Source organism: Heterocephalus glaber, unplaced genomic scaffold, assembly GCF_053883595.1.
Source record: "Heterocephalus glaber isolate CG9 unplaced genomic scaffold, H.glaber_assembly_v1.0 deba00001481, whole genome shotgun sequence".
NCBI lineage: Eukaryota > Metazoa > Chordata > Mammalia > Rodentia > Bathyergidae > Heterocephalus > Heterocephalus glaber.
The window spans coordinates 49,164,304-49,181,285 of record NW_028258317.1 but is presented as its reverse complement, the minus strand read 5'-3'; the positions used below and the strand labels follow the sequence as shown (position 1 = coordinate 49,181,285).

Sequence of the window (16,982 nt, the reverse complement as noted above, 5' to 3'; positions counted from 1 at the left end):
ATGCCTCATGCCTTGGCATGTGTACAGATATATTCGTAAGAAAAATTACATTATAATATATAGAACTTTGAAGATTTCAAACATTCATGGTCCTGCTTTTCTTCAGTATGGAAGAAAGATTAGTCTTTGTTTGATGTGGTGCTCCTTATGGAACTCAGTCCCTCAGACATATGAGGCAAGCATTCTACCACTGAGCTACACCCCCAACAAAAAGGCTAGATTTATAATATTAAACATTTTCATAAAAGTTGTTTTACCAAGATGCTGTTGAGTTATTTTTATGGAAGACAAAACTGTATTAATAGAATCATGTTTTAAGTAAACAAAGTTAATATTGGTTCCACATCATTATATGTGTGTATATACATGTATGTATCTATGTATATTTTAATTAACTAAAGAGCCCAAGGGAGAACAGATCATTTTCTTAAATATCTTGATAAAGGAAATGACTGAAAATTTTCCTCTCATCATATTACGTAGAAATAGGATAGCATTTTAGTAACAACTTTAAAGATTCTGTAAAAGTGGTATAAAATACTTTGCTTGTCAAAGAGGTCATTATAAATGGAAGAAATTTTTTAGACTATTTGATATATATTACATTTGAGATTTTCGTGGGTCTGTACAAAATGCGCCATACTCCTGGCTTCTCATTTAGTTGTCTTTAAGGCACATGGAGGTTAATGGACTAAGATACTGGAATATTTACAGAATGGTAGATGACAGACTTTTTCATGGGATTACAGTGTCTGCATCCAATTTCCTCATATTCACATTGTGGAAATACTATATATTATGAAAGCCAATTATGTTGAATGAAAAATACCCAGGGAACTCACCGAATTTTGTATTATTATTATTATTTTTTTATGACCCAGGAGCGGTTCAGAGCTTATTCTTGATGGATATTTTTAGAATGTTGTTTTTCATTGCTGACGAAAACTTGCTTAGGGAATAGGAAAGTTGAGCTAATTATGTTAGGATTTGTCTTCACAGTGCCAAACACGAGAAAAAAATGCTTCAGATTCTGACTGCTCTCTCCAGGCTGCCATGTCTTATGCTCTTTGGGTCCCTAAAGATACAATCCACAAATCTCTAGTGTGCTGGCCTTGAATCACATCTGGCTTTAAATGACTCTTTGCAAGTTGGTAATACAATACATGCTTTGTCCCAGGTTACAAGGAGAAATAAAAATGGAAGGCATTAACGCTTAAGCTTTCCTACAGGGTGATGGGCCATAATGAAATGTTCCATACCGGAGTTCCATGAAGTCCTGTCCCTTCCTCTTGATTTACCCTAATGTTTCATGTTACTGTTTTGCAGAAAGCTGAAGAGAATGCAGAGGGAGGGGAGTCTGCCCTAGGACCGGATGGAGAGGTAAGGGAGGAGGCACCCCTTTTTACTGTAGTCTACTGAGTGGGGTCCCGAACATACCCTGCAGCACTGTTCTCTGTAAACTAATTTTATTTTTATTAACTAATCATTTTAAAGTAAAAACAGTAGTATATTACATCATAGAAATTAAAATAGCATAAAAGACTCTGAAAATTAATCTATTTTCATTACCAATCAAGTGATACCAAGTTTCTTACATAACATTCCAGAATTTTCTGTACACAGATAGGTCTATATATGAATAGATAAAATGTGTAAGAATCTTAAGTGATTATATATTCCCAGTAAATGGTACAGAAGTATAAAATGTGACCCACTTTTCCTAGTTTATTACTAATTTGAAATGTATAAAAATAAACAGTTTATATATTTGGGGTATTTTTTTTTTATAATCCTATAAGCTTCCAATATAGCTTTCCATGTAGACACGTGAGCATAGTCCTAAATTTTATTTCCCAGTATTTACAATGTTCTTCTGAATCACGAGGATGTATTTATTTATTTATTGGATTTTTTTTTTTTTTTTCTGAAAAACTCAAGGATCTCTGCCAGTGATTCACAGTGTGGAAGCATGTGCCCAGCCCAGGGTCGGGAGAGCACTGGCTTCAGACCACCTTTATCTCTCACAGATTCCGATAAACTTGCTCGGAGGATGGGGTGGTGGGGGTAGCCCATTTCCATCCTAGATTCACTCTGCACGTGAGTCCTGTTGTAAGCTCGCACAGCCTTGGTGCAGGATAAAGGTTGAAGCACTCTTCTATGCAGAAACCTCTTGAAAATAAATGTCGCCTAACTACTATAATCCATCACAAGGAAAGCAAGGATCAGGATAAATGTCTAATGTGTGAGAAACCCTGTGAGCTGTTATGAGCAAAGAATACTATACATTAGAGCACTTAGAAACAACTCCAATTTACAAAAGCCCAGCCTTACCTAAGCATGCCATGCATCAGTTTGTAATAAACAAGGATACAGGGAGAAATTTAACAAGTTAGTGTTATAGTGCTCTTATCTCGTACTACCTCTTAGGAAAATTGGCTCCTAATTTGGGGTTTTTTCTTTTCATTTTAATACATGTGAGTTCATTTAGCTGAAGTTTGCAAAGTGGATGTCTTGCTCAGTTTGTTTTGAAAAATAATGTTCTTATTATTCTTCTGTGTTCATGCAGTGCCTTTGCCAAACTTCTAATTCCAGCTACAGTGATTTCCAGTTTTCTTTGAGGCATGACATGAGCAATAAAAGAAGCTCTATTAAATAGTTCAAGATAACAGGATGTGAGTTTTTGAGGGAAATGATAGCAAATGGGAGATTTTCTTCTTTATCTTGTGAGTGTATAAGTGACCTTTTGTATTAATGAGGAAAAAGCATCATGTTGCAATGCAAAGCAGTAGTGCTCAAAACCATGGCTTTAGCCCGCCTAAGAAGGGGGCCGGGGAAAAGACAGTCTGGAGTAAGCCTTTCTCTTTTTAAGGTGATTTAATTGCTCACATATTGTTTCTTAGTCAGATGGTGCTTTGTTGAGCAAGTAGGGAGAAAAAAACTACCGGGGTTTCGGTTTCACTTTCTGTTTTTGCTTTTGGTTTTTTCCTGTAGGATATGGAAAGTAACCTCCAGCATACGGTTTTTCCTATCATTTCTCTTAATTGGAATAGTAAATGATATGGTAATCCTAATTACAATGAATAGTATTTCCTATATTTATTTGACCACAAAACCAATTAAGAATATCTTAGGAAAAATTCTTTGAAATAATGAGTTGCCTAAACATCCCATTTTATTACTCTTCAGGATATAGATAACTTGAAGCACTCACAAATCAAGCATTTCCAAACATCTGACCCAGGGTCTGCTCCTACAAGCCCGTCACCCTATAATCAGTAGCATTCATTTGCATTGAATTTCTCCATTTTCAGGCCTTTTCAGATAATTTGTCCTCTGGGGTAGGTTAAACATAACCTCTGCAGTTTCATTTATTCTCCTAATTTTCTGAGCAAACTATTTTTTCATAGAGTCTAGTAATGAACTCCAGCTCAGTTTTGGTCAATTCCCTAGGTTTCAAGTAAGCAGGCCTTTTTTTTTTTTTTTTTTTTTAATTTATCACACTCTTTAGTATAGTGATTGAGTTAAGTACTTGTTAAATTGGTTCAGGATAAAGAGCACAAGTTCTGCAAAATCCAAACCAGCCACTAATGAGATGACTCTGGGCTACACTACCTTTTCCTTTTCTGTTTTCTCCTAAGCCATGGCTTTGCAGTAGCTGTTACCTGGAGAGTATTAGTTGCAGGCTTGAGGGATGTTACTTTTGAATGGCCAAAATTAATTCTGGCTACCTTAAATAAGAAGGAAATGTATCACAGGTTGAGTATCCTAAATGCTTGAGACAAGAAGTATTTAAGATATTTTAAAATTTTGAATAGTTGCCTATACATAATGAGATATCTTAGAGATGAGACTTAAGTCTAAATATGCATTTCATTTATGCCTTGTATATACCTTGTACACATAATCAGAAGGTAATTTTACACAATATTTTTAGTGTACCTCTATTTTGACCATGACCCGTTCTATGGAGTCAGGTGTGGAATTTTTGCTGTGTCACGTCATTGTCACATTTTAGATTTTCAAATTAGGGATGTTCAATCTATAGGAGGATGTTGGGTCACTCATCAGCTTTCCAGAAATACTGTAGACTCTGACTCGGGGCTGTGCCCAGTTTGATAATATAGACCTGGCCCAGGGAAGACATGGCTGCTGGGAGCAGGCAGTAGCTTGGCACAGCCAATGCCAGTCCACAGCCTCTGCTGCCCCTGTGACTTTGCCTTCTTCAGTGCACTTGGTGGCTCACCCTCCCTTGAACATGTAGCACCAGAGTGGTAGCCTTCATGATATCCATAGTAGGAACTGAGGTCTTGTGTCTGAACCTTAGCTGCCAGGGATGCCTGCATTTTCAGGTTTTTCAGTGGGTCATGGCCTCTGACTTACCACCAAGATTCATCAGGTGGTGAAATTTTGAAATACAGAGAAACGTGTCAGATGCTAGGCAGCAAAAGGGCTGAGAAACATCTAGCATGGAACAGAATGTCTTAACATCTGGGTGATGAGGGTTTTTTTCTCTCTCTTTCTAGCCAATAGATGAGAGTAGCCAGATGAGTGATCTGCCTGTCAAAGTGACGCACACAGAAACTGGCAAGGTCCTGTTCGGACCAGAAGCTCCCAAAGCAAGTCAACTGGATGCCTGGTTGGAAATGAACCCTGGGTATGACACGAAAGCCATGGTACTGGTATTCTTTGGGCTTCTAAGATTTTAGTGGTCCTTGTGAAATCTTAAAACTAAGACAATGCAGCCTTTGCTGAGATGGCGGAAGTTATTATCTTCATTTATCATCTATATAGAGAATGTACTAGTTAAGTCATATTGTGTCCATATTGTTGTATAATTTAAAAACTAAGCCTCCCCTCTTCTCCACTTCTTTTCCTTAGTTACGAAGTTGCCCCTAGATCTGACAGTGAAGAGAGTGATTCTGACTACGAGGAGGAGGTATGTATATGTCTCCATTGAGCTTTACTGTTTTGAAAGTTGATGGGGACAGAAACGTCTCCATAAACACAGGCCTTGTCCATGAGTCCTTTTATCCCTTCTTTCTCCAGGACTGGCTTTTATAAGATTGGGGCTAAAGATCTGCAAAATCTCTGATGCTTCCTGCCTAGTGGTATAGCGATCTCTTGGAGACTCCTAGCTGATGGGGAAAATTGGAGAATTCTAAATTCATTTGGGACCAAGAAAACAGGAGCTGTCATTGAGCTAGAGATGGTGAAAGGGTCTTTCTGGGAGAATTGAAGATAGATTACTTTGGGAAAGGAACTCCCTTGTCTTCTAGTGGTTCACAATGAGGGTTAACTACCTAAGAGTTTCTAAAGTCCTTTATGCCATAGAGTCTTTTTGAAGTTGTTAAGTCTGAGAAATTAGGTGAAAAGGGCAACATGGGCCTCGCCAAGTGAGTTCATTGATCCTCTGAATTTCTTCCTGAGATTCTTGTTTGGATCCTTGAATATACTCGTTACCCGATGAGAAGCACATTCCTCAGTCTCTTGGAAAGAACCCCTACTATCTCCAGAATCTAAAATGGGAATCTTGGATACTTTGAACAGAAATTAAGAACTAATTAAAAGTATTTGTTAGGTCAATTATGAAGTGCTTAGTAATTGCAAATAAAATGATTGAAAGAAGATTTCATCTTTTTTGCTCGAATAGTGTTAATAGTTGTTAGATGTGATATTCCTGGAGTAGAGGAGTTGGTGCAAAAGGTTCCAACAGCATACATGACAAGGACCAGGTAAAGCAGCTTTTAAGACAACCCTAATTTCCTTCTGTTTTTTTGATATTTGTTTTCTAATCCACTATGAGCACACTCTGCTTTTGAAAAATAATAAAAATTATATTCAAAAAAGCTTAACCATTGAAAAGCAAGTACTTTAGGGGGCATGCTAACATTTCCCCCAGCTGCTCTTTCTTTGTGTCTTATTCATTCTGGTGAATGGGGCTCATAAATGATCCGTCAGAAGAGTTTTCTCTCTGAGAAAGTCAAAGAGGGCAACTGTAAGATAAAGGAGGCTGCTTAACCAGCAGATGCCACCGTGAGACTGACAACCAGAGACAGCTCTGGACAGCTGGGAGGAGGTAAACTGATTGGAACAGGAGCTCAGGGTCACAAGTCAGTCCCAGTGAGGAGCCCTGTGTCCTTTTCCTCACCTAGCAGATGAAGGTATGGTGCTGAGTCCTCAGCTTACAACCTGTTTCTGAATGGTCTGTTGTCATTAGTTTGATTTTTTTTTTTTTCTTGGTACCATGGATCAAACTCGGTCCTTCTGCTTTTGAGGCAAGTGGCAGAAGCACTGAGCTAAATCTCCAGCCCCTTCAGTTTGATTTTAACGTTGATACTGGGTCAGTTTTTAGGTTTTCATTCAAGACATATGGAAAAGTATGCTTGCCATCAAACGTGCTTTTAGTATCAGGTTACAGTGGACGTAGTGAACACTTAGTAGCACTAAAAAACTGGTCAGCAGAATGTAGTGCATAGTTGAGAGACAGGGATGTGATGAATCCTTTGTCAAGTTAGTGATAGTGTTTTTCAGAATTCTCAGAAGTGCTTAATGCAAGGCTGCTGCAGAAAGCAACATATGTTCATAAGCTCTGGTTTCTCTACATGAACACATGGGAGGGCCCTCAGAGTCCCATATGCGTTATCAGAGAGCATTTTTAGGAGAAGGAGAATATTAAATTCTCTGAAGTCTGCCTTTGGAGAGGAGAGAGCAGCCATAGTCACAGGACTCCGATGGCCAAATAATACCACATTTCTCTTTCTGGCGTGATTTTTTTTTTTTTTGGTACCAGGGATCGAACTCGGGTCCTTGAGCTTGCGCAGCAGCCAACGAAACCACTGAACTAAATCCCCGGCCCTCTGGCATGATTTTTACATTTGTGTTCTTTGGAGCCAGGGTCTAGGCAGGGATCCCTAGGGGGTCCTTTTGTTCCCTCATTCAGTGATCTAAACTTCAGTGGGGTGGTGACTTGCCTGATTTAAGTAGATGTTAAATTTACTTTCTCTCTTAATTGTTTTTATTGTCTTCATTTGTTAAGTTGAATACTATTCAATCTTTCTTCAAAAAAAAAAAAAAAAGCCAACCGTAGAATTTCCTTGTTAAAATGTAGTCTTCCAACATCTTTGTTTCTTCTCCAGGATGAGGAAGAAGAGTCCAGTAGGCAGGAAACAGAAGAGAAAATCCTTCTAGATCCCAACAGTGAAGAAGTTTCTGAAAAGGATGCTAAACAGATAATCGAGTATGTGTCTCTCTGAGTTTTCTCCCTTGGAAATATGTGGCCCGAGGATCGTACCATATGATTTTTGGTAGAGAATTTTGTTCAAGGACGGGAGCCAACTTCATGCTCTTGCACTCTACTTGCTCCTCAGGGATTCTGTCTGATTTCCAGCCCCAGGTGTGGGAGGCTCATGTTGCCGATCTCTATCTCTTCCTTCCTTCCTTCTTCCCTCTTTTCTCCCTTCTTCCTTTTCTTTTTTCCTCTTCTTTCTCCTGAGACCCCACCTCCAGCTTGGGGTCACTCCTGGGTTTCACACCGGTCATTTGCACTTCTGCCCCAGATTGGCCTAGTCAAACTTACCTGTTAACTGGCTGTTTCTATGCCTTTCCTTCCTCCTTCAAAGGCAGCAACAGTTGGCCAGAATCCCCACTTGGAGATGCCATTCCTGTTGCATCCTGGTGTCCTAGCCAGGTCAGCTGCCAACTCTCCCTATCCCAGAATCCTCTGCCCCTCTTTCTGTGGGCCCCAGTGTCACCCGCCCCCGTTCCTCCTATTGGTGATCTCCACCTGTCTTTGCTGCTACCGTAAGAAAAATTTTATTATTACATTTAAACAGTTTTGAAACAGTAAACACAAGAGAAACCCTTAAACGCTGGGATTTTTTAAAAGCCAGAGATGGACATCTCAGTATTTTTCTGTTTTATTCTGTGGCTGCATGCCCCACATCAGGAACCCTTGTTTTCTAGTCTAACCCTGGCTCCTTCACTGAAGGTTTTAAGAACCCTCAATGGTTCGCTGTCACTCATACAGTAAAATGCCACTCATGAACAAGGCAAAGAAGGTGGAAGCCTGCCTTTCTGCTTCCCTACCTTCTCGTGTCCTCTTTGATCCTCTTCCACGTGTCTGTCGAGTATGTGAACAGGATTTATCTTTGTATCTTAAAACCCCGGGACCCCTTCATTGGCAAAGTTAAGTTGGTCTACAGCTCTTGGGGTCCGAGCCCTGTTGGTCTCTGGGAGGTCAAGGGCATCTTTTATGACTTGGACAAATGAAGTAACCTCTTTGAGACGCAAGTACTTCATTCACATGCATAAAATGGGGATAATAAAAATACTTACCATGCCTAGTTTTATATGAATATCACAGATAATACATTTTAACTGCAAGACATGTAGTAGTTTCTAAGCTATACTTACTGCAGCTATTGTAGACTCTCAGTTCATTTTTTGGATGAAGTAACACTCAGTTGTCTGCATGTGATTCCCTATTTTGTATTCCTCAGGACAGCAAAGCAAGACGTGGATGATGAGTACAGTATGCAGTACAGTGCCAGAGGGTCCCAGTCCTACTACACTGTGGCTCACGCCATCTCAGAGAGGGTAGAGAAGCAGTCTGCCCTCCTCATTAATGGGACCCTAAAGCATTACCAGGTAATTGGCGTATTTGTGTTTCCCTGGCAAGTCATAGTTTTTTTTTAACCTGATTTGCATTAGAGTATATCTTGCACACGTTAACTGCGTAAGAGATTTTGAAGAAGCTGAAACATTTTTTTTGTTTGTTTGTTTTTTGTTTTTGGTACCGGGGATTGAACTCAGGACCTTGTGCTTGCAAGGCACGCATGGTGCCACTGAGCTAACTCCCCGGCCCAAGCCGAAACATTTTAGATCATATCACTGCTAATATTGAAATTCTGCCCTCTGCGCCTGTAACTCTTCTTTCAGAGTATTTCCATGAGTATTTCCTTGTTCTAGGACATGCTATACCGGTTTTCTCTTTTATAGTTTTGGGATGAATTGTGTTAAAAGAAATACCGAGCTAACTATATTTGGAACACTTTCATTGTGGACCGCTTCAAAATGGAACAGCCAGACATTCTCTTAGTGTACGGAACATCCTCACTTCATCCTGAAATAAATGAAGTATTTCTTTTGGAAATTTTAGTTGTAGCCGTAGTTTTATGGTATGAATTCAACCACCTCATGTAATCTACTATAGTTATGCTTTTTTAAGGTAAAGTTATGAGCATCTGTGCTTTGATTAAAAACTAGTCACAAGCAAAACAGATGTTTAATTTGACCTCCATATTGAATTTAACTCCTGTTTCTTACTTCCTGTTTCTTTGTAGTGTTTCCCGAAGTGTCTTCCTTAGAGAATTTGTTCCATGGAGTCATTCCTCAAAAGTAAACAAAAAAAAAGGACAAAGGTTTTATGGTCCAATAAATTAAGAAACACTATCAGCTGTAACTAGCACTATCATAATTTACTGTTCCAAATTTGGATACTTGTGAGAAAGAGCAGGGAGGCTTTCATTGCTGATCGTAGCTACAGTATAAGCCAGGACTGTCCCAAGCCACCCAGACTCACGTCACCTTGGCAGTGCCCCCTTGGTAATCCACGATGCACATCAGCACATTAACAGCACTGCGCAAGTAAATCCAAAATGCACATCCTACATTAAAGTAACTTGTTTAACGTCGTTTAATCTTGTATTTGACAAACTTCTTTGGCTACCAAGGCCACATTTCTATATATCATATATTACTGTCATAAAAAACAGTGTCCTCTGGCCTATGCTCAGGGACATTAGGCCAGTGATTCTCAAACTTTTGGGCATCAGGTCTTGCCACTTTTAAATCCTGGCACTGTCTGCTGCCCTCGCATGGCAGGGAAGCTCACTACACCTGCTGGTGCAGGGTTGCCCTGGCCTGTGCCAGTGTGCGAGCAGCTTCTGCCCATCATGCTTGTGCACTGTTGCTGCTGATATTTACCCAGTAAGAATGACAAATTAAGCCTTGGTATTATTATAAAAATCATTTTGACCTTAGGGATGTCCTGCGAAAACCTTGGGGGCCCACAGGAGTCCCTGGAGCACACTTTGAGCACAGCTGCTTTGGCCTTTCCAACACCTTTGTAGACAGCTTTTTTCATCACTTTCATTTCAAAGCCATCCCCTTCTACTTCCAAACTTCCCTCACTGGGCTGCTAGAGAGGCCAGGAAAGTGCTTCTCCCTGTCTCCCTCTGGGGTTTCACTTAACAAAGTTCCTTCTTCTGGAATCTGATAACCCACATCTGCCTGATGAGTTCTCTGTTTTCACAGAGTGGTTCAGACTATGGCTCAGAGTCTTCTCTGGCATCCTCTCTGTGTGAAAGTTTTCTTTCTCCTTGGCAGGCTTTTGTATCATTAATATCTACCTCACCTGGAGCTCACTACCTTCCTGCTGCATTCCCTGGGCCTGCGCTCCCTGGAGGGCATCAGCGTGGACAGGCTGTCTGGCCTCTCCACTCCATCTACAGCCCGGGAAAGTCCAAATCCCTTTCCATAGGTTTCGTGAATTCCTGGTCTCTTCTGTTCCTAGTTTCTGCTTTTGCTTTATCTAGGACTAACACAGATGCAAAATTCAGCCGCTTTACACATTTTCATTAAAAATGAAACAAAACAATCCATTGCAAGCATCCAGATGTTTCTGGGTGTTAGTTGACTTCCTCAAGGCCTAGTTATATCAAGGTTGTGTTGGGGGGCAGACAGCTTCTCTTAACCACCACTTATGGCATCTACTTATTTCCCCTCTTGTCCTCTTTCTTGCTTAGTCTCTTAGAGGCTCTTCCCGTGTCCCTCCTTATCTCTTTGTATTGCTGTACTTCCACAGTAACCTTCTGGATGACTTTGGTTTTGCATAAGATATCCCAAATAGCTCATGAAAATTTTTTTTCTTTGGTATTGGGGATCGAACTCGGGACCTTTCGCTGTGAGGCAGGCGGCACCACTGAGCTAAATCCCCAGCCCATGAAAGTAGTTTTTAAAACCATCACTGTTTTCATAAGATAAATTCTGGTCAACACAATTGTATACATATGCATTGGCACTGTTAGCCACTTCTTGGTATGTAGGTACGTGTCTGTTATTTCTTCTTTGACAGCAAGCTTCTGCAGGAAGGTATGCATCATACACACCTTGGTAACTCTCCATTGTAGCTCCTGCATGATCCAAAGAATAGTCATTTAATAAATATTTCACATAAATGAATTGCTATAGGGTTATGATATAGACCTCCAAATAATGTAAGGGAAATACTATAACTCCCAACCTGTCAGATGTCAGGACATCTTTAAAGTTGAAGAATGAATTTTAGGAACAACAGAGGTTAAGAGTAGGGAATATTTATTGAGGAAAAGACAGCTCCTGTCTCAGAGGGACCAGAGGGGACACCTGGAAAGTGTGTAGCCTGCCAACCCCGCTTCTCCAGGGTGTTTTTCAGCAAAGCCAGGAGGTGAGGTGGGTTCAAGGTGGGACAAAACTATAGTCAACTAATAAGATTAAAAGTAAGGTAATATTGATCCAATGGGAAATTACAAGGTGGGTATGATGTGGGACAAAGCTAGGGTCAGCCAATAAGATTACAACAAGTATAGTCCCTGAAGTCATATTGATTAAATGGGGGCTCAGTGGGGAAGCACATGGAATGAATAAGGATTTAGCCGAGGAATGGGCTGGGGAGGTTTTGGTCCCCCACCCAGGTGATCCATACCTTTTGATACCTATTTAGAATATCAATCACTGCTGTTCATCCCTAGGGGAAGTATGTGAGTGTAGTAGTCCCTCTTTTTTGAATCCTGGCCTTCAGTAGATGGGCTTCAATTGTTTTCTGTATTGACTCCCTGGAGATCCTGGCCCTGTCTATAATATATCCAACTAACTTATCTGTCTATAATAGAACCACTCACTTTGTTCTTAACATAAAACAAATTAATATTAACATTTCCCTAAGGATCACTTCATTAGCAAGCTAACTTGACTTCAACATATATGTATAATTATGTATGTGTTACGCATATATTTGATACTTCCACTGAAACCCAGTGCCATTGTGTGGTATGATGGTGGAAGGGAACTGGGAGTTAGGAGTGACAGAATGAACAGTTTTATATCCTCACTTCCTCTTTTGTACTTAACATGAGGGACTCAAAGCTTAGTCTAGTGTGGTGCTTCTGTGCTTAAAAAAATATGTCGTACACATTTCCAGGCATTGAGCTTCCAGTGTGCTGCCTTTGGGGAGCAGAAATCCGAGTGCTGCCGAGGAACTTCCTCTGTGCCAGGGAGAGAGTGTCCTCCCCGAGGCCCAGCAGAATGGCCTTGGCCCCGTGATCTCGGGGTTCCTCTCTGAGGGGTCACACCCTGGAGGGCAGGCTCATCATTCTCACGAAGGCTGTTTCTAATGACCACTGCTCTGTGTGCCAAACCTGCCTTATGGTTTGTTCATCTTTAATCCTCACACTGGCTTTTTGTTTTTGGAGTGGTTGGAATAGATTTTGGTTTGGGGTTTTTTTCCACTTGTAATAATTCTAGAATGTCATATACTGTGAAATGCTAAGTAGGGATGAGCAGCAAAGCTGCTTAAAATCCCACCAGTGTGCTGCAGCCCATCATTTCTAAATCTGATTAACACTCAACACCTGCCAAGCAGCAGGGCCGATTACAGGCTCATATTTTAGATTCTTTTTGCATTGGTGCTTTCCCCACTTTCCTGCTGTGGGAAACTCAGCATACAGCACCGAGAAGTTAAGAAGTCACAGCCTCACTTGAGTTGTATTAGTATTAATTACCTGTGCCGATCTTGGCTAATTGAAGCAATTACTCTTCCTTTCAGCTCCAGGGCCTGGAATGGATGGTTTCCTTGTATAATAACAATTTGAATGGAATCTTAGCTGATGAAATGGGGCTAGGCAAGACCATACAGACCATTGCACTCATCACTTACCTGATGGAGCACAAAAGACTCAATGGCCCCTATCTCATCATTGTTCCCCTTTCGTAAGTAATGTCGTGCACTCCACCGTGGCCCTTCTGCGGGCTGCAGATTGCCCTGTCAGTAGCTTGTCCTTGTTTCTCACTTGAGGCAGAGTTGTAGCTTGTAGCGGTACAGTATTACCAAAATCATGTAATCTGAATTTAGCTTTTCATTTCCCACTCATCCTCTTTAGCTGGCTAGTTAAGTGAGGGACCAAGTGATGGTTAGCAGCATTGTGGTCTGAAAAGCCTGCGCGCTCTGTATGAGCAGGTCATATTCTCCATGGCTCCTTAAGTGGCTCACAAAAGGGAACAGTGTGGGGGTTTTTTGTAGATTTTTTGTTTTGGTTTTTGTTTTTTTCAATTTTTCATCCTTAATTTTTTTTGTACAGAGTTAAAAAAATTTTTTTTCCATGTTCTGTTTTCCAAAAGGTGATTATAATCACCGATGTGTATATAAAAAGATTATACATTTGTAAATCTTTCTTTATTGTATCTTTTAAAGAAGAACGGAAATAAAAAACCAGAACTGTGAGTTTTGCATTCAACGAAGCTCGGTATGGTGCATTCTGTTTCAGTGGCTCTGCTGCTTGGGAAAGACCTATTTTTGCTGTAACCATCTCATCCCCAGAGCCTTGTCCACCGGGTGGCTCCTCAGCAGTCTTTGGTGCACCCTTGAGTGAAGGGATAACTGTTCACCCGCCCTCCCAGGGATGCACTGTGGCTGTGGGTGTCAGGTTGCAGCTTTATTTGCTGAGATCTTGTCATCTCTGTGCTGTTAGGAACTGGGGACCTGCAATAAGAGTAGGATTGTATTTTTGTATTTTCCTCAAATTGTGTCTAAATGAGGACTGCTTGCAGATCTTTCTGTATGAATTATCTGTCTCCATAGTATTTAGACATCTTTTCCATTTTGTTTTGCATGTTCTGATGTATTATGATGACACTTTCAATGATTTTTTTAAAAAGTCATTCAGTATTTCTTTCCCTGCTCCTTCTTGATGGATTTATTTAATATTTTCATGTGGTTTTGTAATATTTTTTCTCCCTGACTCAAGTTTTCTCTGAACTTATATGGCTACCTCTAAAGAGTGTCCAGATTGCTCTGGCGTTTGCTCTTTTTTAGTACCGTGTTAAAATTTAGGTTGTTTTGCTCCTTGTATTTATGTACTTTTAAATTTTTCTTGAGTTTTTTTTTGTAAAGCATAAAGTCATCATGCTTTGTAGCAGCTCATTTCTAACTTATCTCTTACGTCCACACCTTTAAAATAAATATGTAGTTGAGATATTTTAATTCTCCAGCCCCTTTTAAGCCAAGGCCTGAAGATGAGTAAGAATATCTTTTAACTGCTAAGTTTTATATGAATGTCTTTTTTTTCCTGTATTTTCTGTTGTTCTGTAGGACTCTATCTAACTGGACATATGAATTTGACAAGTGGGCTCCTTCGGTGGTGAAAATTTCTTACAAGGTTTGGAATGCTGTATTTATATATAAATGTGGAAAAGCAAAAATTAGACCCTGTTTTCTTCATTCTATATGCACATCTGTGAACTGTATTCGGTTGTAAAGTTTTGTCATGTACATCATGTACTAAACAGCGAGAGTTAATCATCCCAAGAAGATTACTGTAATAAACCATAATTACTTTCAGATAGTGAAATGCAGAAGAAAATTGTTAATTATCATATTGCGAGGTTTCTGATGAGAGTAATACAAATGACAAATATTGCACATTCTTCATGCTGCTGCCTGGCTCACTGTGGGTGCTACTGTGCCGAAGGTCCCTGCAAAGTCAGGCAATTACCCGGGAGCCTGGGCTGCCTGCTGTCTGTGCCCACAGAAATGGAGCCTTTCAGCTGAGCAGCATGTTCCTTACAACTGCAAGCTTGCTGCAATTTCCTTTTTTCTTTTTCTCCATCAGACTTAAGTGGGAAAACCTTCCGACAAGGGTTTGGAAACTGTCAGGATGTGTGATTTAGCTGAGACTTTCTTCATGGGGAAGGGATTGGCATATGATAATGCACGTATGTGCATATGTCACATGTCCAGGCGCCGTTAAGCTAAAAATTGTGCAAAATAGTGCTCAAGCTCTTTCACTGGGTAATCTATATGTTTTTCTTTCCATTCAGGGTACCCCTGCAATGCGCCGCTCCCTTGTCCCCCAGCTACGGAGTGGCAAATTCAATGTCCTCTTGACTACTTACGAGTACATTATAAAAGACAAGCACATTCTTGCAAAGGTATGCTTTTTGAAAAAAAATTCTTTTATCTCTAATTACGGGCTATCTCACTGGACTGTAAAGTGTTCACCAAATTATACTCAGTGGTATAATTTGATCATTGGATGTCTGGTCTCTTTCTTTTTTTTTTTCCATGAGTCTGATATATTGTGGTTATGGGCTTTAATTTTTTGCATGCCACTACTTTTTCATTTGTATGATTGATCCCAGACTCTTTCCTATCCTCTCACAGTTAATGTGTTTACATATTTTAAGAAAATTCACCTGGGTTCCCGTGCAACTTTGTCCAGCAACAGCCTTGGATGTGCTTGGAAAGAAATTGTTTTTATTGCCCTAGGTTATTGTCAGTGTAACTTCGTTCCTCTCGTGCGTCTCTTCTCTGCAAAGACTAGTAGGCACCCCTCCATATGGTCTCCCCATATGAGCATTTGTCCGAGCTGAAGCGTCTGTGTTATATCTGTTCACCGTTCTTTTCTGGTAAAATAATGCGGGATCATTGTTCAGATTGCCCAGGGCTCTTTCTGTGAGTATTGAATTGGAGCTGAGAAGGAGTTGTTTCTGTGCCCTACGTCTCTCTTCATTTGTGTGTCCTAAGTTATCCTTTAGCCACAAAATAGAAGGATTTTTTTGCTTTTATATCATCTTTTCTCTTAATATGTTTGTGTAGAAAGATGAAACTACTGTTTTCAATGAAGCGATCATGAAAACTTAATTTTTTTCCTTGGTAATTTCATTTACCTTGTGGTGTTTTGAAGCCACTACAATCTGAAACTAAGTTATGGCCAGAATTGAACAGACTCCCTTTTTCTGGGGTTTGTTCTATCCCTGCATTAAACCTTTGCGGTGGGAACTGAGAGTTCCCTTTATGGCATCACAGGAAATAACATAAAGAAAGCATGTTCCCAGGGGAGGTTTAATAATTGAGATGGCGCTGACAACAATGCTGTGTTCCTATCCCTCATGCTCAGAGATGAATTTGGCAGTGTCAAAAATGATGTGCTTCCAATATTACTATGGGAATGTGTTTGTACATTTGAGATCCTTTTAAAAAAATTCATATCATGTCTTCTGCATGTGTATTTCAAAATTCATTGAAGATGCCTGGTAACAAGATGCATTGCTTTTATTTGTTACTGGAGAAATGGAGCTATGGAAAGGGGTAGTAATTTTTTCCAGGGAAGACCTAATTAGGAGGAAACCCAATAGCAAAACCAAAACTTGTGTACTATTTCATAAGCTAAATTAGGCAAGAAAGTAGATTTTAAAAACATATCTAAATACATTTTTGCCTGCTGTTATTTAAGTTTGGGGCAGTTGATTGTACAGTTTTAATTATTCTTAAGTACTTGGAAGTGACAGAGAAAGGAAAAAATTCTGGTAGTTTATTTTACCTGTTCGTCCCTGTCTGAATTGTGATTTTGTTCCTTTTCCCCTGACATTACTGGTTCTTCTAATGAAGAAACCAAAGATGGTATAGCACTTTGTTTATCTGGTGCTTCATGCTGAAGAGCTTGGCAGCAGGGTCTGGGGACATCTGACTGGCAGATAGATGCTTTTTGTGGCCACTCCACTGTTGTATAGGGAATGAATAGGCCAGTGGAACATTGCTTACCATTGTCACTTTCAGAAATTGAACAGTGACCTTGAAGAGGGCTGAAGGGTGAGGCATAAGAGAGGAAAGGACCGCTGGATTTAGGAAGGGGATAGTGCCATGAGCATTCTTAACTTCTTCAGTGATA

The 16,982-nt window shown here is 40.1% G+C and overlaps 1 protein-coding gene across 15 annotated transcripts in view; it reads left to right on the top strand.

Moving 5' to 3' along the window:
* Positions 1–16,982, top strand: part of Smarca2 (SWI/SNF related BAF chromatin remodeling complex subunit ATPase 2) — a 226,474-nt gene that overhangs the window by 58,945 nt on the left and 150,547 nt on the right. For all 15 annotated transcript variants that reach the window (XM_087184038.1, XM_087184033.1, XM_087184034.1 and 12 more), the window contains exons 10-17: positions 1,327–1,380; positions 4,524–4,654; positions 4,879–4,936; positions 7,137–7,237; positions 8,499–8,646; positions 12,863–13,026; positions 14,405–14,471; positions 15,133–15,243. In XM_087184038.1, the coding sequence (XP_087040164.1) occupies positions 1,327–1,380; positions 4,524–4,654; positions 4,879–4,936; positions 7,137–7,237; positions 8,499–8,646; positions 12,863–13,026; positions 14,405–14,471; positions 15,133–15,243 (834 nt within the window). The remainder of the gene's footprint in view (positions 1–1,326; positions 1,381–4,523; positions 4,655–4,878; positions 4,937–7,136; positions 7,238–8,498; positions 8,647–12,862; positions 13,027–14,404; positions 14,472–15,132; positions 15,244–16,982) is intronic.